Source organism: Maniola jurtina, chromosome 8 (genome assembly GCF_905333055.1).
Source record: "Maniola jurtina chromosome 8, ilManJurt1.1, whole genome shotgun sequence".
In the NCBI taxonomy this organism is placed as follows: domain Eukaryota; kingdom Metazoa; phylum Arthropoda; class Insecta; order Lepidoptera; family Nymphalidae; genus Maniola; species Maniola jurtina.
The window spans coordinates 14,456,160-14,483,638 of record NC_060036.1 but is presented as its reverse complement, the minus strand read 5'-3'; the positions used below and the strand labels follow the sequence as shown (position 1 = coordinate 14,483,638).

At 38.1% G+C, this 27,479-nt stretch overlaps 1 protein-coding gene across 15 annotated transcripts; it reads left to right on the top strand.

The window, feature by feature from the left end:
• Positions 1-301: 301 nt before the first annotated feature.
• On the top strand, positions 302-27,046 carry LOC123867903 (cytoplasmic dynein 1 intermediate chain). 15 transcript variants are annotated; one of them, XM_045910229.1, is made up of 17 exons: positions 302-465; positions 1,624-1,754; positions 2,041-2,231; positions 2,796-2,923; positions 5,881-5,913; positions 9,136-9,156; positions 10,111-10,158; positions 13,050-13,187; positions 13,690-13,846; positions 21,876-22,130; positions 22,554-22,671; positions 23,237-23,468; positions 24,174-24,334; positions 24,522-24,662; positions 25,038-25,163; positions 25,592-25,740; positions 26,274-27,046. In XM_045910229.1, exons 2-17 carry the CDS (start codon positions 1,632-1,634, stop codon positions 26,275-26,277), a joined length of 2,025 nt encoding a protein of 674 aa, XP_045766185.1. In that variant the 5' UTR covers positions 302-465; positions 1,624-1,631; the 3' UTR covers positions 26,278-27,046. The 15 variants fall into 15 exon arrangements, with proteins under 15 accessions (XP_045766185.1, XP_045766180.1, XP_045766181.1 ...); XM_045910224.1 differs by having other exon boundaries at positions 13,017-13,187; XM_045910225.1 differs by having other exon boundaries at positions 5,851-5,913.
• The last annotated feature ends 433 nt before the right edge of the window (positions 27,047-27,479 follow it).

The window sequence follows — 27,479 nt, the reverse complement described above, 5'->3', positions numbered from 1 at the left end:
CACTATTGGTCAAAATTAATTAAAAGTGTTTTCCGTTACCCCAAGAACCAATCAAAATTAATACTTTGGACTTTTTTCAATCAGAACCTGTAATTGAAAACATATTATGTTCCTTCTAAAAGATTTTTTCGTACCCATCAAACGTCAAAAATGATGAAAATGTGTCCATGGCCTTAGTTTTATGGCTCTCTTACACGATGACAAGTTATTCCGCACAAAATATGGCGGACAACCCAACCCTAGACAATTCCGCAGCTATAGCTAGTATTTTTTTTCATCTGGCAACACACTAAATATTTTCTGCTCAGTGATTTTCTGACTTCTGTCAATATGTAGATTATGTACTTGTATTGGTGAATTTTTAGCTTTTGTGAAAATATTTACCGTGTTGAATGTAATAAATAAATCGAAGTAAGGGTAAAAGTTAATGTCGTCACATGAAGAGTGCTAGAGTTTAACTAAAGTGTATGTAATAACATTTTATTGGTCTTTTTCTGTATGTGCACCGCCGCAACTTTCCCGTTACCTGCATTGAATCAATATTTTACTTCTGCCACGTTAATTCGATTGATACTCGATTATTTTGTATGTAAAAAGTCTTAAATATCCCCAAAACCTTATGCATTTTATGATAATATTGTAAGTCCTCTAATGAGTCATAATGCAAATGATCTCAGACTTGACTACTGACCATTTGTGATCTAAAGGTGCCTACAACATGTCGGATTGGTGCATAAAATCAATATTCTACGTATACCGGCGCAATTACAGTTATTGAGCAACAAGTGTACTTATATTGTGTTTCCAATACAGTTATACTGAACCCACAGATATTTGGTTTAGTTGATTTTACATAAATAATAAGAAATTTCTTATTCAAATCCCATTAAAGTTTTCTTTCAATATACTTACAGTGTATAACGTTTGAGTTCATTAACTCAACTCTGCTCTTTTGTGGCACAACTAACTTTTACACGCTATATTAGCTTTATCTGTTACTTCTTTGGAAGCAAAGAAGAAATCTTGCAACTTTCTTTACACCCTGTTCTCAATGTAGACTACTCTGGAAGCATGAAAGAAAATCTAACAACTTCCTTTTCACCCAGTTCTCAATTATTTAGTATCTGTTGCAAGCTTTGCAATTTTTTGCAACTCTCCTTCAACTTGGTACATTTAAATAGTACCTACTAGCTGATGCCCGTGACTTTGTCTATGTGTATTTAGATTTTTAAAAATCCCTTAGGAACTTTGATTTTCCAGGATAAAAAGTAGCCTATTTGTTAATCCAGGGTATAATCTATCTCTATTCTAAACAGCCAATTCCGTTCAGTAGTTTTTGCATGAAAGTAACAGACATACACACAAACTTTCACCTTTATAATATTAGTGTGATAGTAGTGTGACTATCAAAATGGTACAATGATGAAGGTGGGAGGGTCTCTTCAATGACTTACAATGGAATAGAAATACTTTTTATTCAAATAAACTTTTACAAGTATTTTTGGATCCATATTTCAAATTTTTTAGCATTGCACTCATAAAAACTAATTTATCTTTCTTAACTCCTCTTTTTGTGTGGTTTATGTAAACAATTATAAACTTATGTATTAATTTGTGTTGTAGAAGTGATAATGTCAAGCATGTCCGACCGCAAGGCAGAGCTGGAGCGCAAGAAAGCCAAACTCCAAGCTCTGCGGGAAGAGAAGGACAGACGCAGGCGAGAGAAAGAGCAGAAAGATGCTGAAGAAGCCCTGGTGAGTAAACTGACACTAACATTTAACTAACTGGTTCTTGACTCGTAGTTTTCACATTCTTCTTCTTCTTCTCTCTGGGCTGGTTTCCGCACTTAAACGTTTCCGTCTGTTGTGCGTGCGTTGCCCCTCCCCGCCGAAGTAAAGTAGTTTTCACATGTCATGAACACTGAAATGAAATACATGAAATGATTCATTTTCATTTCTTGTCTTTCTTTTGTCTTAAAACTTGATGATTTTTTGGAATTAATGAATTCTGTCAATAAACTAAGACAAATTATTTGTCTAGCAACGCGCCTCCACCGCGTCCAGCCTGGACAGTCGTCGCGACTTGGACGAAATGCTGTCGTCGCTCGGAGTGGCGCCCGTCAAAGACGTCCTCTCGTCACTGTCGTCCATGACGTCACTCACGCCGCCGCAGACAGCCTCACCTGATGCCAGTCTACCACACACTGACAAGTCCAGCTTACCTCCGCATGGGTAAGATGATTTCATTGTAATTATTCCTCAAAATATATCAAAAAAAAAACATTATCATTGACAGACTGGACATCAGCTATTGGACATGAACCTTCCCTTAAAATGATCCCTAGTCAGCTCTATCTCACAGTCTTCTTCATTCAGCCACCTGTTATATTGTTGGTACATCCTGCTGAACGGCGCTCCACGTTTTTTACAAATTCCATGCTTATAATTTGCATGTAAATTTTGTGTCATATAGACCCAACTAAGAAATGATTTTCAGATATTCGACCTAAGATTTGCTCAAGTTGTATAAAATACTGTTCAGCTATTTTACCACACAAATTACATACACACACCATACACACCACAAATATAGACCCTAGTTGTATTTTAGATAATTTAACTATTCATTTCAATGTTATTCTGTTATTTTAGGCAAAAGGCAATTTTAATTGTCCATAAATGAAATGAGACCTGGAACCCAAGGCATATATTATCTATTCTGTAATATACCTATGTGTGTAATTTTGTGGGTGGTTCTAAAATAAATAAATAAATTTTTTTTAATCAATTTTCCAGAGGCCCAAAGAAACCACTGCAACTGCAAGTGGTCTCAGTTCAATCAACTGACATTCCACCCAAGGAGAACGTTACATATGCTAAACAGACGCAAACTACTGCCTCTGGCGTCACAGAGTTGCGCGATGGTAAGTTATCACTCTCTTCTATCTTTTCTTTTACTTTCTTTTTCTTTTGCTTTAATTATCCCATTATCAATTTTTTTTTAATTTTTAAGGAATCGAATTAGTAGTAACAATTTTTATTGAAAAAAAAAGAATTACTAGTAGAATTTTTAAGTTTTTTTCTTAATATTTTAAAGAATTAAGTTAGTAACAAATAAATTTCAGAAAATAAAGAATTGCCTAGTCATAAGTTTAATTTCAATTTAATAATCATTATCGACTTTAATAATATTTAACTTATTAATAAAAGCTTCTACCTTTATCTCAAAAAGGAAAGTAAAATCGAAATGAATAATTAAATCTTTAAACCCTGACTGTTGTTCTATTGACAAATATTAAAATATTATTTAGGTATAGTTCATTTTAGATAATCAATAAATTGTTCCATTACATAAAGTTGATCACAATAAAGGACAATATTATCAATGTTTTAAATACCTGCAAAAAATATTGCCCTTTATAGTTTTTGAAAATTGATTTATTTTATTTTAAATTTGGACATTTGTTGTAAATAATGATTCAAAATGGGTTTCAATTCTGCATTGCATTGATATTTCAGGTTTTTATTAACAATTAAGTTAATTAACATATGCAGTACAGAATGGATTTTTTTGTGTTGTTTTCTGTGGAATGTTGTGCCCTTGAAAGTCAAATTGTATTTTGACTACAAGTTGGCATGCAAATTCTCAAATCTTTAAGCCTTTTTTGGTTAGTTTACTATTTTGATTTTTACTGGTTAATTTTTTGTCATTTCAGCTTATTATTTCATACAATTTGAGAATTTGTCCCCCAAACAGATACATTAATATATTAATAATGAACTTAACTGTGATGTCTATGGGTGATGGTCTTAACATGGTCATTTGCAAATATGTACTATAGGATTTTAAAAGGCATGAAAAACATCATGAAGGACTAAATTAATAATAATAGAGCAAATCATTATTTTATTTTTTTAGTATAGAAATTTGGTAAATGATTGCAAACCTCTTAGGATTCAGTTAGTCAGTGGCTTGATTGTGGTAAAATGAGAGCTACAGTGTCATGATCACAATCACCTCTGATTGGTTGACACTTTTACAATGCATTGTTGCAACAAGAATGCCGTGATTTCAGGCAATCACAACAATATAAACCCAGCTGAGTTTCTTGTAGGCTCTTCTCAGACCTGGGCGCGTTTGGAACCGTCGTAGCTTTAGTTTTAAGTTTACGCAATTAATTATCACCACTATATCATCATACATTAACAATTCTGACCATCAAAAGGAGTACAACTACTTTGAATAAATGATTTGAGTTTTGAATGACTGATGCGGGTTTTCCGGAATCGACCTACTGGTTTTTGTCCCCAATGTCTCTTATGGGTGTCTTCATCTCTTACGTCTTTCACTCTTAGCTAAAAATAGATAGATTATATTTTCGCCTAGCCGTAGTTACGAATACCGTGCTCTAAAGGAAATAACCAGTGTCGAAAAGATTGCAATCATTTACCAACTATATATGTATACAATATACAAGTTTATTTGTCTATTCCTCAGTTTTCAATATATTTTCTTCAACTTTGATTTTACCTTCTTCATATAAAACATAGTATTTGCAAATGGTACCACCTCTGTGTTAACCAACGACATCTGTAGTTACAGAAAGCAGTATTTACTTTTCTCATGTCATTTTTTTTGTTCGGGCCTTGTCAGTAGTCTGAATTTATGTTTATACTTTAAAAACAGTTAGCTTAGAACATGATCATTTAGGCTTTTTAGTGAGTAGGTCGTTAAATAGAATGAAGCTTGAGCGTTGAATTACAAAATTCTAAATAATGAATATATTCCAGGTATCAGGGATTTATATTATTCGGTCACACTGTTGCTTTTTATCGTCCTTTGGTATAAAAAAAGCTGCAATTGGCTGACACTTTTTTTTCAAAGTTTTAAATCTGGAATAAAACTAGCTGAGAACTAACGTGTTGGTATAATCTTTACGGTATTTAATGAGAGAAAAAAAAAACAGGCTGAACTGAAAACTACCTCTTTTTGAAAGTCAATTCAAAAAACAACTGGATGTTATGGGCATTCCCTCGGTTTCCTGATTTTGGTGCCTTCAGCTACAATCAAAATAGATATGAAGAAATTTTGAGAGATCTTAGTAATAATGTGATATATAAATTTGGACTACATATCTTCACGCAACGTTTTGTCTTTTGTTTGCTTGACGTGCTGGCCAAAAGTATGTGTTTTTTTTTACTTTTTTTCTAATTACATCTTAATCTAAAATTACTGTCACGATTTGGCTGAACTACTTATAAAAAAATATCTATTATCATTTTTTTGGGATCCGTATCTACCAAGAAAAAAAAGCCATATAGGATCGCTTCATTGTCTGTCTGTCTGTCTGTTTATTTTTGTATAATAAAGAGTTCTTACTTGAGGTATAGTGCATAATTGTGGTAGTTAAGCGGTGCGGGAGGGTGGCAGTTGTCATAAGTTGACAAATCACTGAGCTCTTGGAGTGACGTCATCACACCCTTCCCGCACCGCACAGACTACCACAGGAACCTACTCAGTTATGCGTTATGGCTGCAAGTTACTCATTCCCACAAACCCATCGGCGTTCCCACTAGATTACAACATGGGGTTAAGACCAACAAATTCCTAAAAGGCCGGCAATGCATCGGCGGTATCTCTGGTGCTGCAAATGTTCATGGGCGGCGGTAATCACTTAACATCAGGTGACCCGCCTGCTCCTTTCAGCAAAAAAGTGCCATTTTGTGACAGCGATAAATATAAAATATTTTCTTATTTGTTTGTAAACCATCTTTTGATGAGACTGACAGCAAAAGTAAATACTGTAATGAGTTAGGCTGCAATGTTTGTGTTTGTGCTACCATAAACAAGGCTGCTCTTCCAATGCATCACCGCTTGCAGGATACATGGAGGACTGGTGGCGGCCGCGCAAAGGTAACCCACACTTATTAACACTCCTCTACACTTCTCGTCATACCTACTATACACGTCACGAAACTTGAAAAGCAGGCCGTCATTCATCATCAGCCTGTGTACGTCCACTGTTGGACATAGGCCTTCCCTATAGAGCGCCACTACACCCGGTCCTCAGCCTTCCTCATCCAGCCATTTCCCGCCAGCCGCTTTATATCGTCAGTCCATCGTACTCGCGGTCTCCACTCAAGGACTTTCCGGCTCCAACGCCATCGCCTCTACGACAAGCATGGCCTGCCCACTGCCACTTCAGCTTGCTAATAGTTTGGACTATGTCAGTGACCTTGGTTCTCCTGCGGATCTCCTCAATGATGATTAGTAACCAACATAGCTCAACGGATTGCGAAGCTGAAGTGAAAGTGGGATGCACTGGAACTGTCACTTATGTATGAAATAACTATTAGGTACTTTAAGATTAACTACTGCTCAGTTTCAACTTTCGTGACGAAAACTGTATTTTCTTTCTATTTGACAAATTATTATTGGTTAAGTGTCTATGAAACAACTGTTATTTGAAATCGGTTATTGATTCGATTTTTATTACACAAGCGTAATATATGAAATACGGAACTTAAGTGTGCAAATGTCAAATAGAAAGTAGTATAATGAACCGTAAAATAAAATTACACATGAGACCGTCAAATTAAACTGTAATGATTTTTGTTATAGCTAAAACGTACATTTATCAACTGTTACTACCCTATTCAAATGCTTCAAGCATCACTTGACACCTACAAACTTTATTTACATCTTCGTGTTGCCAATTCTGTTGTACACGATCTCTAAACTAAATTAAATTGACAGTTCTAAGGTTGAAATCTTTAGCGCGCACTTTGAGTTTGCTTAGATTTAAGTTTCAGTTAAAACTAGATAGATTTACGCCAGCGGCATAACGCTGTCTCGTTTTAACAGTGTCTTAAGTCTGAGCTGTCAAAGTGCGTTCTGTAGATCTCATCCTTAATGTAATGCTATCCTTTTCCACAAAGGATATTATGAAAGGGATAGCAATATATTTAGGCTTATAATTTTAGTTTCATTCAGAGATTGTATACAGCAGAATTAGCCACATTATAATATTATTGAGTGAAATGTGTTAGCATTTGAATAAAATTATTATAAAATTGAAAACATAAAAAACAGTTTAATTTCACGGTCGTTGGCAATGAGACATGTGTTTTGTATGTGTTTGTCACAGATCAATGAACGTTAATTTTATTTAATAAATAATGTATCTCATGTTTTATTAATAAAATACACGTGCATGCGAATCGTATGTTATCCGTTCATTAAATGGGGGAAATTGTATCCATTACCTCGACGCACACAACAGTGGTCTAAAGTCCAAGCAGCTCATATTTTGAGTGGTGTCGCATGTATTTCAGATACAAATGCATGTTTAGGAGTTTGTCCGGAAAAATGGGTTCTTAGAATGAGAATGCATATACTTTTGTTTCTTCCCAAACTCTCCCAAAAATATTCAAGATTCTGATTTAGTTAATCGCATTTCGGGATTCTGTGAAATATATCATTTATCCAGGTATTTTATTGACGTTTTTCAAAAAGACCTCCACCAGATAATTTGAGATTTTTATCACAAATCATTGTTCCCAGGAATTTATAGAGACAGACGACCGCATCGGAATACTTGGCCAAACTATAGACTCGACAAAAGAAAGTTCCCATCTATACTAATAAATAAAATTGGAGTGTCTGTCTGTAATTTCGAAATAACTACCGCATATTAAGGTCATATGGTTATTTGAACGATACTATAACTAAATCACACTTTTTAAAATTTTTGTCTGTCTGTCTGTCTGTTTGAAAAGGCTAATCTTCGGAACGGCAGAACCGATTTTGACGGGATTTTCACAGACAAGTAGAGAATTGACCAGGGAGTAACATAGGCTACTTTTTAACCGACTTTCAAAAAGGGAGTTGTGTTTTTCTACCTATGTACACCGAAATCTCCGAGATTTCTGAACCGATTTGCGTCATTTCTTTTTTAATCGATAGAGGAACTTTGCGACATTGTTTTATAAAAAATTTGGATCCCAACTCCTCAATCCTGATGCTGCAGGGGATCTGACCAATCCACGCGGGCGAAGCTGCGGGCATCAGCTAGTTAAAAATAAATTTACCACAAAAATTCAAAATCTGTTTATTTCATGTGGGATAACTATGCTACGTCTGTGATCCTACCACTGGTTCGGAGAGCAGATTCTACTGAGAAGAGTCTAGTCGGCACAAAACTCAGCAGTTACTCTTTTCAAATCTTAAAAAATTACAATAGGTACTTAAATCAATATTTAAATCTTACTTTACTATCTTGTGGGCAACTGAAAGCTAACCCGGTTGCTTCCACACGACTGTCATAAAATACAATATTCTATCGTCGTAATTTGTGATTTTTTTAAAAGTCCTTTTGGGATCATTAAACTTCATTAAATTCTAAAAAAAATTGCATCATATCTCATTCCTGTTTCTTAGCACGAATTGCAAGAATATCAAACTGAGAGAATTTACTCGACTTCCTAAAAGTTAAACTTATCAAGACTACCAAAATAATCTTAAGTGTTAAGCCTCAATAATCTGCTTTTCTGGGCAAGCTCCTCTAACAGTATTAACTTCACGAACACTGTGAATACCATTTTCATTGTTTTGGAATTCGAAACGTCCATCAATAGTTAAGGCAATTTATATTTTTTCTATTGATCCTGCGATTACAATGGAAACTTTATTCACTTACAATATTTTTACAAAACAATAGTTGACTATTTCATTTTACTGTGAATTATGGCAATTTTGATCCATTCAAATTGGGCATATTGAAAAATCTTCATATTAATGTAACAAATACGAAAATATTGGAATGATTGGATTTTAGTAAGACAGAACAGGTATACGTTTGGAAAATATTTTTACTCTATTTTTCCAAAAACATATGCTATAAGAACATTGACATTAGTCAAATATTGTTATGTGGAACAAAACCGAATTCGATTTATCTTCCTATTCATTATATTATACAGATCAAAAAACCACGTTTTATGATTAATACAAGGCAGAAGCGAATAAAGTTCCAATAAGTACATTAAATTTTGAAAATAACTACAATAAATCTTTTATTATAATGACTGTTCATATTTGAACTGACGGATTATTTTGATTTTTGTCCCGATATAGCACACGCCACTGACTACTACGGTAAGTCATTATTCCTCCTGATTGCTTCTTGTCTCTCTCTAACATTACATCTCTGTTACTTCGGTGATTAACTTGGTGTCGGGTGTACTAGGTTGTCTTACATAGTTATGTACATATAGACGTATATCCTTTCTGTCACGCTTCTAGAAGTTTCCTACTAACATTTTTATAGGTACGGTTTCAATCAGATTACTGGATAACAAAACTATTTTATTATATCTAGTTTATTTCATTTTTTTTATTACAATAATTATCTAGAAATCTGGTACATACTCTACGTATAAGGGTCGTAAACGCATCGCCGTATAATGTGGTTGTGTTTTTTTACCAAAAATTAAATTAAAAAAATTGGCCTTCCAGAGTTCTCCACGTGGCATCATCAGCCACTATTAAGGCCTCAAATATTATTATCACAAAATATAAAGATGTTATTCCTTATAATATGTGTATAATCTGTTATGGTGGTGGTATGGGGGATCGCCATATCATCTCACGCCCACTTACCCTTTCGAGTCAACTAACAAACACTGCACAGGTCTTGATACAAATTGACCCATTTAATTTCAACTCTAGGACTGATTGTTGCACTTTTCTCCCAAACTGGATTTAGTTCAGCAATCAAATACAATAGGTGTATTTACACCAGCAAAATTTTTGATATATTTTTTTCCAAAGCTTGATCTCATCTCATCTAACCATTATAAAAATATTTGAAGGACAAAATCCAGGACCTTGTTGATAAATTATTTTGAATTCTTTTTATGTAGTAGTTTTTTACAATTTACAGTCTTACAGTTAAATCAAATGGAGTCGTGTTCACGGGTCATGCTGTAAATTATAAAATACTTGCGCTAATAATTAATTATATGTGTAAAGTTTTTGTTTTTTATTATTATTTATATTAATAATGGTCGAAAGATACTGACATTGTTTTGTTTTCCTCCCTTTTTCAAGACGAGTACAATCTAAACCCGGGTTTAGAGTGGGAGGACGAGTTTACAGGTAGGTTTCAATTCCGAACCATAAAAACAATCATTGAACTAAAACTTGCCCTTGGTAGAGCCTGTGCCGCTGTCACTTAGCATGTTTGTTCCTTACTCTATCTATTTCTCCATATCTTTAACGCTATTTATCGAATATAGTCGCTAACAACAACATTTAACATAGCACATCGTAAAGATCAGATCATACATGTAAACTCATGCAACTCTCTCTTTCTAAAAGGTTCGCGACAGTTATTCCATTGTTTTCTAAAATAAGGAATACCCAATAACTTTATTGCTGATAAGGGTCCTCAGTTAGTCTCTAAAATATATTTAATTACTGCTGTTATATTGCTATCATTGCATCGGCTATAATATGCAATCATTAAAATATAAAATGGAATAACTACGTCTATTCACTTTATCATTCTTAAACTTTATACTCCTTCTGTATGCGTTTACACTGTGATAATATATTTTTTTGATGTTATAATCTGTAGTGTTTTTAATATGTCGGCCTCAAAGGTTTTCTAAACGTATTTAAACTTATTTGCATGTGACAGAAAATTATTGTGTGTATGCATGACGAGCAGTCATCATATATTATATTATTTAAACAAATTTATTTTTGCGTATATTTACACTAAGTATATCTCTCTAGTGGAGAGCTCGGGAAGTTTTGAGTTTTTTTTTTGCATAACTTAATAATTTATTTTAGAGCTTTCTGTCACTCAAAATGCTTTTTAGGATTATATTTATTGTGTGTGTCTTACAGTTGCACATGATTCAGTTTTCGTTTTTGGGTTAAAAACTGTGTTATGGTCAACAAAGTTTTTGAAATAGGTAGTAACATTTATCATGTAATTTTGTTTCAAACATAATGTTGAGTTATGACATTATAGATACAGAATGTTGGAAGAAAAAATGCCACGACGATTCGATTATTTTGTTTTTCTACTCAAAAATATTGTAAAATAAATTTTGAACTTGTACCTTCATGGAACAACATCAATTGTGATAGGCCAATCAACATAATCTAGTCTGCAAAGAGTAAAAAACATTTTTTTTTGTTTAAATAAATTTAAATTATAGTAAAACATATCACAGATCTAATCCTGAATTATGTAATTATTTACTACTGATAAATTGAATATTTACATGCCGATACATCTACTCAAACTGTGCAGTTTACAATAAGGGTAGCTTCATCAGAATCGTCGCATATTTTTTATCGATCTTTTTCTATTTCTCAAAAAAAAAAAAAAAACAACTTAATCGAATCGTTTTATTCTAATTCAGCATGCTGTATCTGTAGCCAGACATTCAAATCATTCGATTTGTTACGAAGTAGGATATAGGAGTCTTATTTTCGTTTGTCAAAGCTTCATAAAGCATTATACCTAATAACTTAACGATCACAGACAAGACTAGACTATATCACGCTTACGTTGTGCTAACACAATCAAAACTGATAAATTATAATATCTAATCAATCATAAAATCTAGCCATAGTTATTAATTAGAAAAAAATATTATTAGCAGTCATTATTTCTGGATCTCGTAAGACAACATAATTTTTTTAACACATTTCTCGAAAAAATCTTCTTTTTTTTTGCTATGACGTTATAGCTGAAGATATCTAAGCTTTCAATAACATTTTAATATACATAGTATAATATTATTAGTCACATTAATAAATAAATAAAATTTCATCTTTGTTGTTTAACATCTTTAAAATCGCTTTAATCTATGGCTAGATTTATTTAAACTATGGAAATCTAATTAACTTACATAAAGCTGTACAACGTGAGTTTTATTTATAGCTAGGATGCAAACGAAAACATGCAAGATGATTTTCTTTAACAGTTACAAAAATTCCTTTCCATTTTATCAATGGAGAGGCTGGCCGACAAGACTGTGTGATTTCACCGAAATTAAATTTTACATGAGCATAAAATTGAATGAAAGCTGTTGAAAGTTTACTATAACTGTCCCGTAATCGAAATCACTACCTTCAGACTCAATTTTAGCACAGTTGTAGACTATTTTGCTTTAAAATGAGTTTAGATTTGCATTTAGTGATTGAAATCACAAAGTTTAGTATTGTCTTAGGCAGTTTCGCTAAAAATGAGCTCAGGTTTGTATTTAATGATCGAAATCACAAACTTATAAGGTCGTTATACTTTTGCAGATTTGCATTCAATGATTGAAATCACGAAAATTAGCATAGTCTTAGGCTGTTTCGTTAAAAATTAGGTTCAGATTTGTACTCAGCGTTCTAAAAAGATATTTTGCCAGCTCCTCCATGAATGTCTAATGATTAATATCATTAAATTCTTCATTAATTCATTAAAAGTAGCCTTTATTGTAACATTTTCTTAATCTATCATCTTGCACGTTTTTACTATCATTTTCTTACATATGTTTAGACCACCAACAGTAACCTTTTTTTCGCTGGTAGTTGAAACAATTAATTAGTGCAATTGTACACACGTTTCCTTTCACACACGTCTATCACGTAACACATTATATGATTTCATGGAGTTACTATAAAACTTAGCATTTTGCAAAATATCACTATTTATAAGTTTATTCAATTTTAGCTTATAGCTACTAGAAAATTGTTACCTATGTAATTACTTTGGATATTCTTTAACTTCATGGAATCAAGAAAAAGGGTACGACCGACTTTAGAAATCAAAAAATATCTTTACCAAGAGACTTTTCAATCAATTTACCAAAATATACCAAAAATTCGTAAAAAAATTAAGGGAAATTCGCACCCACAAAGTTATGTTTATTGTCGGATAATAAAGTCTGTCGTGGTCCCCTCGCACACTGGCCGGAGCACAAGGGCCATTCTTATTCACCGTCCAGTGCTTACATTCGACGGGGACGGCGCTCGGCAAGGCGAGGACGAAGAGGCGGCCTTCCACGGTAAACTACCACCGGGCATCCTGCCTCACGGCCTGCCGACCGTCAAGGAGGTGCAACCGGCCGTCACCGCAGCGCCGCAAGAGAAGAAGGAAGAGGAGAAGGAAAAGAAAAGTAAGTTGCTTTCATTGTTCTTCTCAACTTTGAATTACTTAAGATTTGAAAGAAAGATGTTTACGTTTATTTTCACAATAGTATTGACCTTTTGTTGTATATAAGTATGAATTACTTCTTACTTAATTTAATCTGCTTTTTGTATCAAGTGAAACTTCTATCGTGTTCCATAATTTGGTTCCATTAAAACCCCCGTCATTTCTAATTTCAAGTAAATATTGTTTTCGTATCCATCTTCGTGGCCATCTTAAATTTTCAAATAGACGCCATCTTCGTAATCAGCACTCTGATAAGGATTTCTTAAAAAAGACGTCGTCCATCTTGAATTTAAAAATGTATGTTATGGTCATAATCAGCACCCCGAAAGCCTCAAAGATGACTCATACATCGATTCATTCAAAAGAGGTTGCCGATCTTGAATTTGAAAATGGACGTCATTTTCGGTAGGACTATAATTAGGGGTCTCCCAAATACTTAGTCAACAAGGCTCCTCCATATACAGTCCGCGAGCTGAGCAACGACGAGAAGCAAACGATAATGCTGTCGGCGGAGTTCCAGAAGTTCATGAGCCGCGCCGGCCGCGTCATCGAGCGCGCGCTGGCCGAGTCCGTCGACATCTACACGGACTACACCGGCGGCGGCGACAACGAGAATGCTCAGTAAGTACCATTTTTAGGGCTTCGTACCTCAAAAGGAAAATTGGAACCCTTATAGGATCACTTTGTTGTCTGTCTGTCTGTCTTTCCGTCTGTCGTGTCTGTCAAGAAAACCTATAGGGTACTTCCCGTTGACCTAGAATCATGAAATTTGTCAGGTAGGTAAGTCTTATAGCACAAGTAAAGGAATAAATCCGAAAACCGTAAAGATGTGTATATCATACAAAAAAAAATTAATGTGTTCACGAATAATTTGATTAAGGACGTCTTTGCAAAATGAATAGGTATCAAAATTGCACTACTACATAAGTACACTGCCCACACGCACACAGCTGCGTCAAAATGAGTGAATCGACTTGATTTTGATACTTTGATATTTTTATTTTATTTTATATTTGGTCATCTATTTTTTTTTTAACAGTTTTTTTTTTAAATATGTATCTTGACAATAATACAGTAAGTAGAACAGTGCCTACAGACTAAGGGTCTGATGATGAAATATTTCACCATGACTTCTTGGCAATGAACAACATTTCCATGCTTATGAAATTATGAGCTCCTACTATGACTAAAATAATCTGAGAAGGATAGCATTACATTACCTCCCGACTTGATGAAATTGCATACTTTGGAACCTACTACTGGAACTCAGAGACGAATAGAGCTAGGTGTTTCGAGTTTGGGCTCATTTTCTTAGTCATGATGAGATCTTACCTCCGGATTTGTGGAGTGACCTGATGGTATACCTCGGAAGTCACTATTGGAACTCGGAGACGAATAGAGCTAGGTGTTTCGAGTTTGGGCTCATTTTCTTAGTCATGATGAGATCTTACCTCCGGATTTGTGGAGTGACCTGATGGTATACCTCGGAAGTCACTATTGGAACTCGGAGACGAATAGAGCTAGGTGTTTCGAGTTTGGGCTCATTTTCTTAGTCATGATGAGATCTTACCTCCGGATTTGTGGAGTGACCTGATGGTATACCTCGAAAGTCACTATTGGAACTCGGAGACGAATAGAGCTAGGTGTTTCGAGTTTGGGCTCATTTTCTTAGTCATGATGAGATCTTACCTCCGGATTTGTGGAGTGACCTGATGGTATACCTCGGAAGTCACTATTGGAACTCGGAGACGAATAGAGCTAGGTGTTTCGAGTTTGGGCTCATTTTCTTAGTCATGATGAGATCTTACCTCCGGATTTGTGGAGTGACCTGATGGTATACTTTGGAAGTCACTATTGGAACTCGGAGACGAATAGAGCTAGGTGTTTCAAGTTTGGACTCATTTTCTTAGTCATGATGAGATCTTACCTCCGGATTTGTGGAGTGACCTGATGGTATCCTCGGAAGTCACTATTGGAACTCGGAGACGAATAGAGCTAGGTGTTTCGAGTTTGGGCTCATTTTCTTAGTCATGAAGAGATCTTACCTCCGAATTTGTGGAGTGACCTGATGGTACACCTCGGAAGTCACTATTGGAACTCGGAGACGAATAGAGCTAGGTGTTTCGAGTTTGGGCTCATTTTCTTAGTCATGATGAGATCTTACCTCCGGATTTGTGGAGTGACCTGATGGTATACCTCGGAAGTCACTATTGGAACTCGGAGACGAATAGAGCTAGGTGTTTCGAGTTTGGGCTCATTTTCTTAGTCATGATGAGATCTTACCTCCGGATTTGTGGAGTGACCTGATGGTATACCTCGAAAGTCACTATTGGAACTCGGAGACGAATAGAGCTAGGTGTTTCGAGTTTGGGCTCATTTTATTAGTCATGATGAGATCTTACCTCCGGATTTGTGGAGTGACCTGATGGTATACCTCGGAAGTCACTATTGGAACTCGGAGACGAATAGAGCTAGGTGTTTCGAGTTTGGGCTCATTTTCTTAGTCATGATGAGATCTTACCTCCGGATTTGTGGAGTGACCTGATGGTATACTTTGGAAGTCACTATTGGAACTCGAAGACGAATAGAGCTAGGTGTTTCGAGTTTGGACTCATTTTCTTAGTCATGATGAGATCTTACCTCCGGATTTGTGGAGTGACCTGATGGTATCATCGGAAGTCACTATTGGAACTCGGAGACGAATAGAGCTAGGTGTTTCGAGTTTGGGCTCATTTTCTTAGTCATGAAGAGATCTTACCTCCGGATTTGTGGAGTGACCTGATGGTATACCTCGGAAGTCACTATTGGAACTCGGAGACGAATAGAGCTAGGTGTTTCGAGTTTGGGCTCATTTTCTTAGTCATGATGAGATCTTACCTCCGGATTTGTGGAGTGACCTGATGGTATACCTCGGAAGTCACTATTGGAACTCGGAGACGAATAGAGCTAGGTGTTTCGAGTTTGGGCTCATTTTCTTAGTCATGATGAGATCTTACCTCCGGATTTGTGGAGTGACCTGATGGTATACCTCGAAAGTCACTATTGGAACTCGGAGACGAATAGAGCTAGGTGTTTCGAGTTTGGGCTCGTTTTGTTAGTTATGACGAGATTATACCTTGAAACTTGTTGGAGTGCTCTGAAGGTATACTTCAAAAGCCACTATTAGACTTTCGAGTCGAGTAGAGTTAGATGTTATGAGTTTGAGCTCGTTTTGTAAGTTCCAATAGTGACTTCCGAGGTATACCTCGGAAGTCACTATTGGAACTCGGAGACGAATAGAGCTAGGTGTTTCGAGTTTGGGCTCATTTTCTTAGTAATGATGAGATCTTACCTCCGGATTTGTGGAGTGACCTGATGGTATACCTCGGAAGTCACTATTGGAACTCGGAGACGAATAGAGCTAGGTGTTTCGAGTTTGGGCTCATTTTCTTAGTAATGATGAGATCTTACCTCCGGATTTGTGGAGTGACCTGATGGTATACCTCGGAAGTCACTATTGGAACTCGGAGACGAATAGAGCTAGGTGTAGCTCTATTCGTCTCCGAGTTCCAATAGTGACTTCCGAGGTATACCATCAGGTCACTCCACAAATCCGGAGGTAAGATCTCATCATGACTAAGAAAATGAGCCCGAACTCGAAACAGCTAGCTTTATTCGTCTCCGAGTTCCAATAGTGACATCCGAGGTATACCATCAGGTCACTTCACGAATCCGGAAGTAACATCTCATCATGACTAAGAAAATGAGCCCAAACTCGAAACACCTAGCTCTATTCGTCTCCGAGTTCCAATAGTGACTTCCGAGGTGTACCATCAGGTCACTCCACAAATCCGGAGGTAAGATCTCATCATGACTAAGAAAATGAGCCCAAACTCGAAACACCTAGCTCTATTCGTCTCCGAGTTCCAATAGTGACTTCCGAGGTGTACCATCAGGTCACTCCACAAATTCGGAGGTAAGATCTCTTCATGACTAAGAAAATGAGCCCAAACTCGAAACACCTAGCTCTATTCGTCTCCGAGTTCCAATAGTGACTTCCGAGGATACCATCAGGTCACTCCACAAATCCGGAGGTAAGATCTCATCATGACTAAGAAAATGAGCTCAAACTCGAAAAACCTAGCTCTATTCGTCTCCGAGTTCCAATAGTGGCTTCCGAGGTATACTATCAGGTCACTCCACAAATCCGGAGGTAAGATCTCATCATGACTAAGAAAATGAGCCCAAACTCGAAACACCTAGCTCTATTCGTCTCCGAGTTCCAATAGTGGCTTCCGAGGTACACCATCAGGTCACTCCACAAATCCGGAGGTAAGATCTCATCATGACTAAGAAAATGAGCTCAAACTCGAAAAACCTAGCTCTATTCGTCTCCGAGTTCCAATAGTGGCTTCCGAGGTATACTATCAGGTCACTCCACAAATCCGGAGGTAAGATCTCTTCATGACTAAGAAAATGAGCCCAAACTCGAAACACCTAGCTCTATTCGTCTCCGAGTTCCAATAGTGACTTCCGATGATACCATCAGGTCACTCCACAAATCCGGAGGTAAGATCTCATCATGACTAAGAAAATGAGTCCAAACTCGAAACACCTAGCTCTATTCGTCTTCGAGTTCCAATAGTGACTTCCAAAGTATACCATCAGGCCACTCCACAAATCCGGAGGTAAGATCTCATCATGACAAAGAAAATGAGCCCAAACTCGAAACACCTAGCTCTATTCGTCTCCGAGTTCCAATAGTGACTTCCGAGGTATACCATCAGGTCACTCCACAAATCCGGAGGTAAGATCTCATCATGACTAAGAAATTGAGCCCAAACTCGAAACACCTAGCTCTATTCGTCTCCGAGTTCCAATAGTGGCTTCCGAGGTACACCATCAGGTCACTCCACAAATCCGGAGGTAAGATCTCATCATGACTAAGAAAATGAGCTCAAACTCGAAAAACCTAGCTCTATTCGTCTCCGAGTTCCAATAGTGGCTTCCGAGGTATACTATCAGGTCACTCCACAAATCCGGAGGTAAGATCTCATCATGACTAAGAAAATGAGCCCAAACTCGAAACATCTAGCTCTATTCGTCTCCGAGTTCCAATAGTGACTTCCGAGGTATACCATCAGGTCACTCCACAAATCCGGAGGTAAGATCTCATCATGACTAAGAAAATGAGCCCAAACTCGAAACACCTAGCTCTATTCGTCTCCGAGTTCCAATAGTGACTTCCGAGGTATACCATCAGGTCACTCCACAAATCCGGAGGTAAGATCTCATCATGACTAAGAAAATGAGCCCAAACTCGAAACATCTAGCTCTATTCGTCTCCGAGTTCCAATAGTGACTTCCGAGGTATACCATCAGGTCACTCCACAAATCCGGAGGTAAGATCTCATCATTACTAAGAAAATGAGCCCAAACTCGAAACTACTAGCTCTATTCGTCTCCGAGTTCCAATAGTGACTTCCGAGGTATACCATCAGGTCACTCCACAAATCCGGAGGTAAGATCTCATCATGACTAAGAAAATGAGCCCAAACTCGAAACACCTAGCTCTATTCGTCTCCGAGTTCCAATAGTGACTTCCGAGGTATACCATCAGGTCACTCCACAAATCCGGAGGTAAGATCTCATCATTACTAAGAAAATGAGCCCAAACTCGAAACACCTAGCTCTATTCGTCTCCGAGTTCCAATAGTGACTTCCGAGGTATACCATCAGGTCACTCCACAAATCCGGAGGTAAGATCTCATCATGACTAAGAAAATGAGCCCAAACTCGAAACACCTAGCTCTATTCGTCTCCAAGTTCCAATAGTGACTTCCGAGGTATACCATCAGGTCACTCCACAAATCCGGAGGTAAGATCTCATCATTACTAAGAAAATGAGCCCAAACTCGAAACACCTAGCTCTATTCGTCTCCGAGTTCCAATAGTGACTTCCGAGGTATACCATCAGGTCACTCCACAAATCCGGAGGTAAGATCTCATCATGACTAAGAAAATGAGCCCAAACTCGAAACACCTAGCTCTATTCGTCTCCGAGTTCCAATAGTGACTTCCGAGGTATACCATCAGGTCACTCCACAAATCCGGAGGTAAGATCTCATCATGTCTAAGAAAATGAGCCCAAACTCGAAACACCTAGCTCTATTCGTCTCCGAGTTCCAATAGTGACTTCCGAGGTATACCATCAGGTCACTCCACAAATCCGGAGGTAAGATCTCATCATGACTAAGAAAATGAGCCCAAACTCGAAACATCTAGCTCTATTCGTCTCCGAGTTCCAATAGTGACTTCCGAGGTATACCATCAGGTCACTCCACAAATCCGGAGGTAAGATCTCATCATTACTAAGAAAATGAGCCCAAACTCGAAACACCTAGCTCTATTCGTCTCCGAGTTCCAATAGTGACTTCCGAGGTATACCATCAGGTCACTCCACAAATCCGGAGGTAAGATCTCATCATGACTAAGAAAATGAGCCCAAACTCGAAACACCTAGCTCTATTCGTCTCCGAGTTCCAATAGTGACTTCCGAGGTATACCATCAGGTCACTCCACAAATCCGGAGGTAAGATCTCATCATGACTAAGAAAATGAGCCCAAACTCGAAACACCTAGCTCTATTCGTCTCCGAGTTCCAATAGTGACTTCCGAGGTATACCATCAGGTCACTCCACAAATCCGGAGGTAAGATCTCATCATTACTAAGAAAATGAGCCCAAACTCGAAACACCTAGCTCTATTCGTCTCCGAGTTCCAATAGTGACTTCCGAGGTATACCATCAGGTCACTCCACAAATCCGGAGGTAAGATCTCATCATTACTAAGAAAATGAGCCCAAACTCGAAACACCTAGCTCTATTCGTCTCCGAGTTCCAATAGTGACTTCCGAGGTATACCATCAGGTCACTCCACAAATCCGGAGGTAAGATCTCATCATTACTAAGAAAATGAGCCCAAACTCGAAACACCTAGCTCTATTCGTCTCCGAGTTCCAATAGTGACTTCCGAGGTATACCATCAGGTCACTCCACAAATCCGGAGGTAAGATCTCATCATGACTAAGAAAATGAGCCCAAACTCGAAACACCTAGCTCTATTCGTCTCCGAGTTCCAATAGTGACTTTCGAGGTATACCATCAGGTCACTCCACAAATCCGGAGGTAAGATCTCATCATGACTAAGAAAATGAGCCCAAACTCGAAACACCTAGCTCTATTCGTCTCCGAGTTCCAATAGTGACTTCCGAGGTATACCATCAGGTCACTCCACAAATCCGGAGGTAAGATCTCATCATGACTAAGAAAATGAGCCCAAACTCGAAACACCTAGCTCGATTCGTCTCCGAGTTCCAATAGTGACTTTCGAGGTATACCATCAGGTCACTCCACAAATCCGGAGGTAAGATCTCGTCATGACTAAGAAAACGAGCCCAAACTGGACACATCTAGTTCTTCTAGTCTTCAAGTTCCTGTCGCAGCCTTCGAAGTTCACTATCAGATCACTATCATGCTCAAGAAAAAAATCCAGCTAACGATAAAATGTGATAATAGGTACATAATATTATCATTATTATCTTACCTTGCCAAAATATCAGCACAATCACGGAATAAGTACCTATAAATATCAGTTAGGGTTTTGTCGAACTATTTTGTGTTCGTACAGCGATCTTTTCCACATCAAAAAATTATAGCAACCGACGCAGAGACCACCCACGAAGGCGGCTAGCCGCTGACTGATATAATTTTGAAATCATACCATTGCCTGCCCAATATCAAAATAACCCTTAGTGCACTGTATTAAGGTTTGCGGTTGAAGCAAAATACGTGAAAAATTTATACACGATGTTTTTATTTATTTTTATAATACTATTAATATAATAATCTCACATTTTGAGGTACACATTATGTGCTAACGGAAAATATTTATTAGAAGAATAAAATCCGTACGTAAACTGAGAAAAATGTACCTAAACTTGACCCTAAATCGTTAATTCTGCGTGGAAGAGGTGAAGGAAAATCGTTCTTATAGTATCAAAATTAATGATTTTATCAAAAAATTACTCGATCTCTGGAGATAAAGGACCAATCTATTTTTAGCAATCTGTAGTTCCAATTTACTTAGTATATTTTAGCCACAAAGCGTACCGAAAATCTATACAAGTGTGCAAATACGTCCTTAACTAAATCACATATAGATGGCGCAGACCGTTATTAACTTGCAGAGTTCTAGATAAAGGTGTTAGGTATATGTCTAGTACAAGGTGTTAGGTACCTATATGTCTAGTGCAATAGCACTGGACCAGGCGTGCGCGGCAGCGGGCTGCGGGGAGCGGGGTCTCGCTGCGACCGGCGCTGGCGCGCGGCCCTATGCATTCGCGGTGCTACCTTCTACTTACCAGCATTTATATCATACATTAGAGTATATTAAACATTTTAAAAAACAATTAAAAAAGTGTTATCAGTGCAGTCAGTCCAATACAAGGTGCAACACAACACAATACTATCCAGTATATCTTGTACCACGCTACGGAACCCTTCGTGTGCGAGTCCGACTCGCACTTGACCGGTTTTTCTTTCCAACACAGTTGGCTTCGGCTCGTTCCTTTGGGTTAACGCCCCCTAATGGCCACTTTTTTAAATCGCAGGGACGACAAATCAGATGCGCGTCTATCCCTCGTGCGCACGTTCTACGACGAGCGTTGGTCTCGAGGCCGCTGCGTCACGTGCCTCGACTGGTCCTCGGCCCATCCGGAGCTGATGCTGGCCTCGTACCACAACAGCGACGACGCTCCTCACGACCCCGACGGAGTGTGCCTCGTGTGGAACACCAAGTTCAAGAAGTCCACGCCCGAGGATATCTTCCACTGTCAGTCGCCAGTCATGAGCGCTACTTTTGCCAGGTAATTGCTCAGCAATTCTTCCCAATTATCTTCACATTATATGGGATTTAGCAGAATAAATCCACAAGTCCACGACTCATCTTGAGCTGATGAATTCGGTCAGGGTCATGAAGAGCATTCCTCATTACCCTGACGAAATTTGCCTCGTGTGGACTAAAAAGTTCAAGAAGTCCAGGTACTTTCGCCTGATTGTCTGTCTGTCTAGATTTGTTAGGTAAGCGCAGATGAAATTGCAGGTTTCTTGAAAAGATTTTTCATTCCCTAAATCCAAAAAAAGATGTCACTACTTATGGTCTTCCTGATGTGGAATAGAATTTCGAAAAGATTTTGTAATTCCTTCTGGAACGAGAAAAATTTAATTAAACATCCATCTTATATCCTTTTATCTCATTTCTGGAGTCAATATATTTGCATTGTTTTTAGATTCCACCCGAACCTCATCCTGGGTGGAACGTATTCGGGGCAGATCGTGCTGTGGGACAACCGCGTGCAGAAGCGGACGCCCATACAACGCACGCCGCTCTCTTCGCTCGCACATACTGTGAGTTTAATATAACCAGCCAAGAGTGGATTAAGTCAGTCGGCCCAGACCTTGGTCTGTTTTAAGGTATTTCTTGAGTTAGGGTGGACCATTCCAACTGACTCTTACATCTTTCATTGAAGATCATTATTGGACTTGATTTCCAATTTGACTACACAAGATTTCTTGAGACACAAGATTTCTAGACTGGAAGTCCAGGGCAGGCCGCCTTTCTTGCCATACTTGCTGATTGCCTATAATATGAGCGAAAGGTTTTCGCTAATAATCACACAATCTGAAAAATGTATTACACCCATTTGGGATGGTGTCATAGTTGAAAATGTTACATTTGTATGCTTTGTTTTTATCTGTGACACCAACTACAAATAAATGCATTTCCTTTCTTTCTTTCTACGACTTACCATTCTGTAAACTTTAAGTGTTCCAAAAGGAATATCACACACTACAAAAAAAATACTACAAAAAAATTGCTTTGATTACTTTATGCTTACTGAGTAAGTTGCTTTTTGGTAGTACAAGGAACCCAATAATATGAGTTTCCGAAAAACTTTTTTTTGACCCACAGCACCCAGTATACTGCCTATCGGTAGTGGGCAGTCAGAACGCCCACAACCTGATCTCTGTCTCCACGGACGGGCGCATGTGCTCCTGGTCTCTGGACATGCTGTCCCAGCCTCAGGAGACGCTGGACCTTCACCACAGGCAGAACAAAGCCGTGGCCGTCACCTGCATGGCGTTCCCTCACGCCGACGTCAACAACTTCGTGCTGGGCAGCGAGGACGGCAACATCTACACTGGTAAGGCCCAGGCTGTAAACTTTCGACCTTCACTACAGGCACAGAACAGAACAGTAATAAGCTACCCGTGCGAAGCAGGGGCGGGTCGCTAGTTTACTATGCTGCAACTTGAAATACTAGTAACGCCATCTATGTTAGATAAAGCACAACTCCAAGATTTTTAAGAGTTCCACACAAAATTTTGTAAACGGCTTCCAAAAAAGAGGTTCCTGATTCGGCCTTTTTTGCATTTCTAATTCAAATTCCTTTATTGCAAATATGGGTTAACGATGGAGATGTTAAAAAACCAAAAAAAGGTACAGCCAAACTCTGCCTTTTAGCATACAATATTTTATGATATGAAAACTTGTACATAGTCCTGATAAAATTGGCCACATTAAATAGTCACAAGGAATATTAACATAACTAGCTGGTGCCCGCGACTTAGTTCCCGTGGATATAGGTTTTTAAAAGTCCCGTGGGAGCTCATTGATTTTCCGGGATAAAAAGTAGCCTATGTGTTAATCCAGGGTATAATCAATCTCCATTCCAAATTTCAGCCAAATCCGTCCAGCAGTTTTTGCGTGAAAGAGTAACAAACTCTACACGTGAAATACATCCATCCACATTCCATACATACAAACTTTTGCGTTTATAATATTAGTAGGATGTCAAAAATTAAAAAAAAAAATTAAAACGTCAAAAGGGCTCTGTTGTTTTCACCAGGGTGCCGACACGGACAGAGAGCAGGCGTGTCAGAAAGCGTGGAGGCGCACGCAGGCCCCGTCACGGCTGTGGCGTGCCACGCCGCGCCCGCTGCCTTAGACCTGTCGCATCTCTACCTCTCCGCCTCTGTGGACTGGAGCGTCAAGCTGTGGAGTCTTAAGGTTAGATACAAGTTGAATTAAAATGGGCTTAAGCTGTCTTGTTTTAAGGTTCGATTTCGTCCATAATTCTAAGCATTCAAAAAGAGTTTGGTAAAAAAAATTGATAGCCTTGAATATACGTCTTCAGAACAAATGCGTTTAAGTAAGTTGTTTTGTTTCCTAAAATAATGTTCTAAATGATTCTCAGGAAAATAAGGCGCTGTACTCGTTCGAGGACAGCGGCGACTATGTAGCAGACGTGCGCTGGTCGCCCGCTCATCCTGCCCTGTTCGCCGCCGTGGACGCGGCCGGTAGACTCGACCTGTGGAACCTCAACAGAGACACCGAGGTATGTGTATCCTGCAGGGGCATAAGGCGCTGTACTCGTTCGAGGACTAACAAATCCAAGAAAAATTATACTACACTTATCAAATCAGGCAATCAAACATCAAAACAAACGAAAAAAGGTCAAAACGAGTATGAAATAGTGAAATGAAATGTCACAATCATTCTTTTTAATAGTTGGCCAATATTTTACGAGAGATTATTTAGTACTTTGTGTAGTTTGATCGATGATTCATTTTATTTTAATTGGTTGTCAAACTGAAAACTAGGAAACAGTTTGGATTTTATGCATTTCAAAAGAGCTTTAGTTATTAATCAACGTTCCTATTTTTCATCTGGTGGTTTTCTGGGAGGGATTTTATCATTCAGTTATCTCCAGGTGCCGATCGCGTCGGTGATGTCGGAGACAGGAGTAGCCTTCAACCGGGTATCGTGGAGTCCGAGCGGTGGCCACGTCACAGCGGGCGACGACGCGGGGAAGATCTGGGTCTACGAACTGGCTGAGGTAAGTTCTGTCCTTCCCAAAAACGAATACGCACTGCATCCGATCCGAATCCGTGAAAATACGTATATGAAAACTCGGACCGAATCCCTTGCTTCTGGACTAATCCGATCTCTGATCGAAATCTAAGTTATCTAATCTATATGGCCAACTAGATGATACCCGCCACTTTGTCCGCGTGGGTTTAGGTTTTTAAAAATCCCGTAGGAACTCTTTGGTTTTCCAAGATAAAAAGTTGTCTATGTCAATTTCCGTATTTTTTAATAAAATTTAATATTTTACTTAAATTTTTATAATTAATTCATTAAAAAATGATATTCTTACTGCAGCTATGAATTTTAGCTGATAGTGGGAGGGTGTCAGGGGAAATTATGATGGAAACACACATACATACACATCTGTGTTACCAGTCAACTGTCATCATTTCCCAGAACGTGGCGCAACCTCGTCACGACGAGTGGAGCAAGTTGGTGTACACGCTGCAGGAGTTGCGCAACAACCAAGCCGACGAGGAGACGGACCGCCTCAGCCTGGCCACCTCCCTCACCAGCCTCAGCTCACTGGCCAGCAACCCTCTCAGGTAAATACACAACACCTATATTTTATACTAATAGACAAACCATGCTTTTTTTTCAAGAAAACCATCGGCAAGGTAGGTGTGAGGAACGCTCACCATATGCGGTGGGGGACGCTCACCATATGCGGTGGGGGACGCTCACCACGTATGGTGGTCGTATGGTTGGGGCTGGGCCGTGAAAAGCTAGAAGACAGACACACATTCGCATTAGTATATTAGAATGGATAACAGCTGTTGCTGTACAATAAAATCCGTAAATAATGCATTTGCGAAGCTAGTGTGAACGATATCATGCTAAATATATAATATCGATTCCCTTATGCGTCTCGACGTTAGACATAAATCCACCTTAGATACATTTTCCCTTAGATAGATGTTAGAATTTCGAGCTTTATATTCAGCAGCTTACTGGTTCTTCTCAGCAGAATCTGTTTTCCAAGCCAGTGATAGTCTTGATATAAGTCTTGGTACATGCTGTGCTACATGAAATAAATAAATTCATTTCACTAACGGAATATTCTTTTTGCTGTTTGTAGATAACTGCTACACTGGGACATTCGCTGTGGATGGAAGTTGTAATGAGCGAGGCTGGGTTCCCATGTCACTGAAGGAAATTGTGGTGCGAGAGAAAAACATGTTTAAATCTAGATCTTTTAATGCTCTTAACCGTTATAACTATATTTAAAAGTTGCATACAATAAAGTATAATAGCCTAAAACTGCACAAATGCATTTTTATCAATAATTCCATAGTTCAAGATGAATGGATTGAAATTGACGAAGGTTCCTTCCTTTAACTGTATAAAAATTAAAGCCAGACATATTTATATTATGTATATCTGAATTTGCAAGGTGTTATTTCGTAGCGGGCGGCCCAGGTAAGAGTGGCGGCCAGCGTGTAGAACAAACTTAATATTTACAAGTTGGAAGGAAGACACGTGGACGTGTCCTAATCGAGAGCGGGTGCCAAGCGGCATGGAGAGTATGGCATCGCGCCCGCTGCCCGCCGCGCAGGCGCAGGACGCACCCGCTCCCAGCTGGGCCGCCGACTTAGAGCCTTAATAATTATTATAGGTTTTAGTATCAAGGTGTAATTATTGTTATCAATTAATATTTTACTCATTATCAAGTATTATTGTAAAATTGTATTTATATAATTTAGAACATCCTGTGCATTGCATGGTCCTTGAAATGTAACCATGCATGGCACGCCAAATGATACCATACATGGTTATTTTTTGAATGTCAGTGCATATGCAATTAAGTATGAATTGTAAGAGATGAAATATGAATAAATTCATTGCTTATTATTATTTTTTTCTTTTATTTCTACATTGACTATAGGATGCAATTTGAGTTTAATACATTGAGTTATTTTCAAAGCATTTTGAAATTTGGCGTGAACCACTGAATCAAGTTATACGAAAATAAAACTGCATTCTTATATTTCTCAATAACAATAAAATCAAACCTAGTTTCTCAAAAAAAAAATTTTAGTAATTTTACTATGGAAATTGATAGTGTTGTAATGAATAACAGTAATAGGGTGAAAAAAAAACATTACATGACTATTAAATTATTTATTACAAAATTCCAACCCTGGGTTGCCATTTTGTTGAAGCAAGCTCGTAGGTGTCAAAAAGTATCCCACCAAAAACATTTCATGTGAAGGTTGCCAAGACTCACAAGTTCATAATGTTAAAAACTTATGAGATTACTAGTAGAGCCAAGCCCCTATCTGAG

Excerpts from the sequence above, each read along its gene's own strand:
- LOC123867903 (XM_045910221.1), top strand. The coding sequence starts at position 1,632 with ATGTCAAGCATGTCCGACCGCAAGGCAGAGCTGGAGCGCAAGAAAGCC. Across the intron at positions 22,131-22,553 it reads ATGAGCGCTACTTTTGCCAG|ATTCCACCCGAACCTCATCC; the intron begins GTAATTGCTCAG and ends CATTGTTTTTAG. Across the intron at positions 22,672-23,236 it reads TCTCTTCGCTCGCACATACT|CACCCAGTATACTGCCTATC; the intron begins GTGAGTTTAATA and ends TTTGACCCACAG.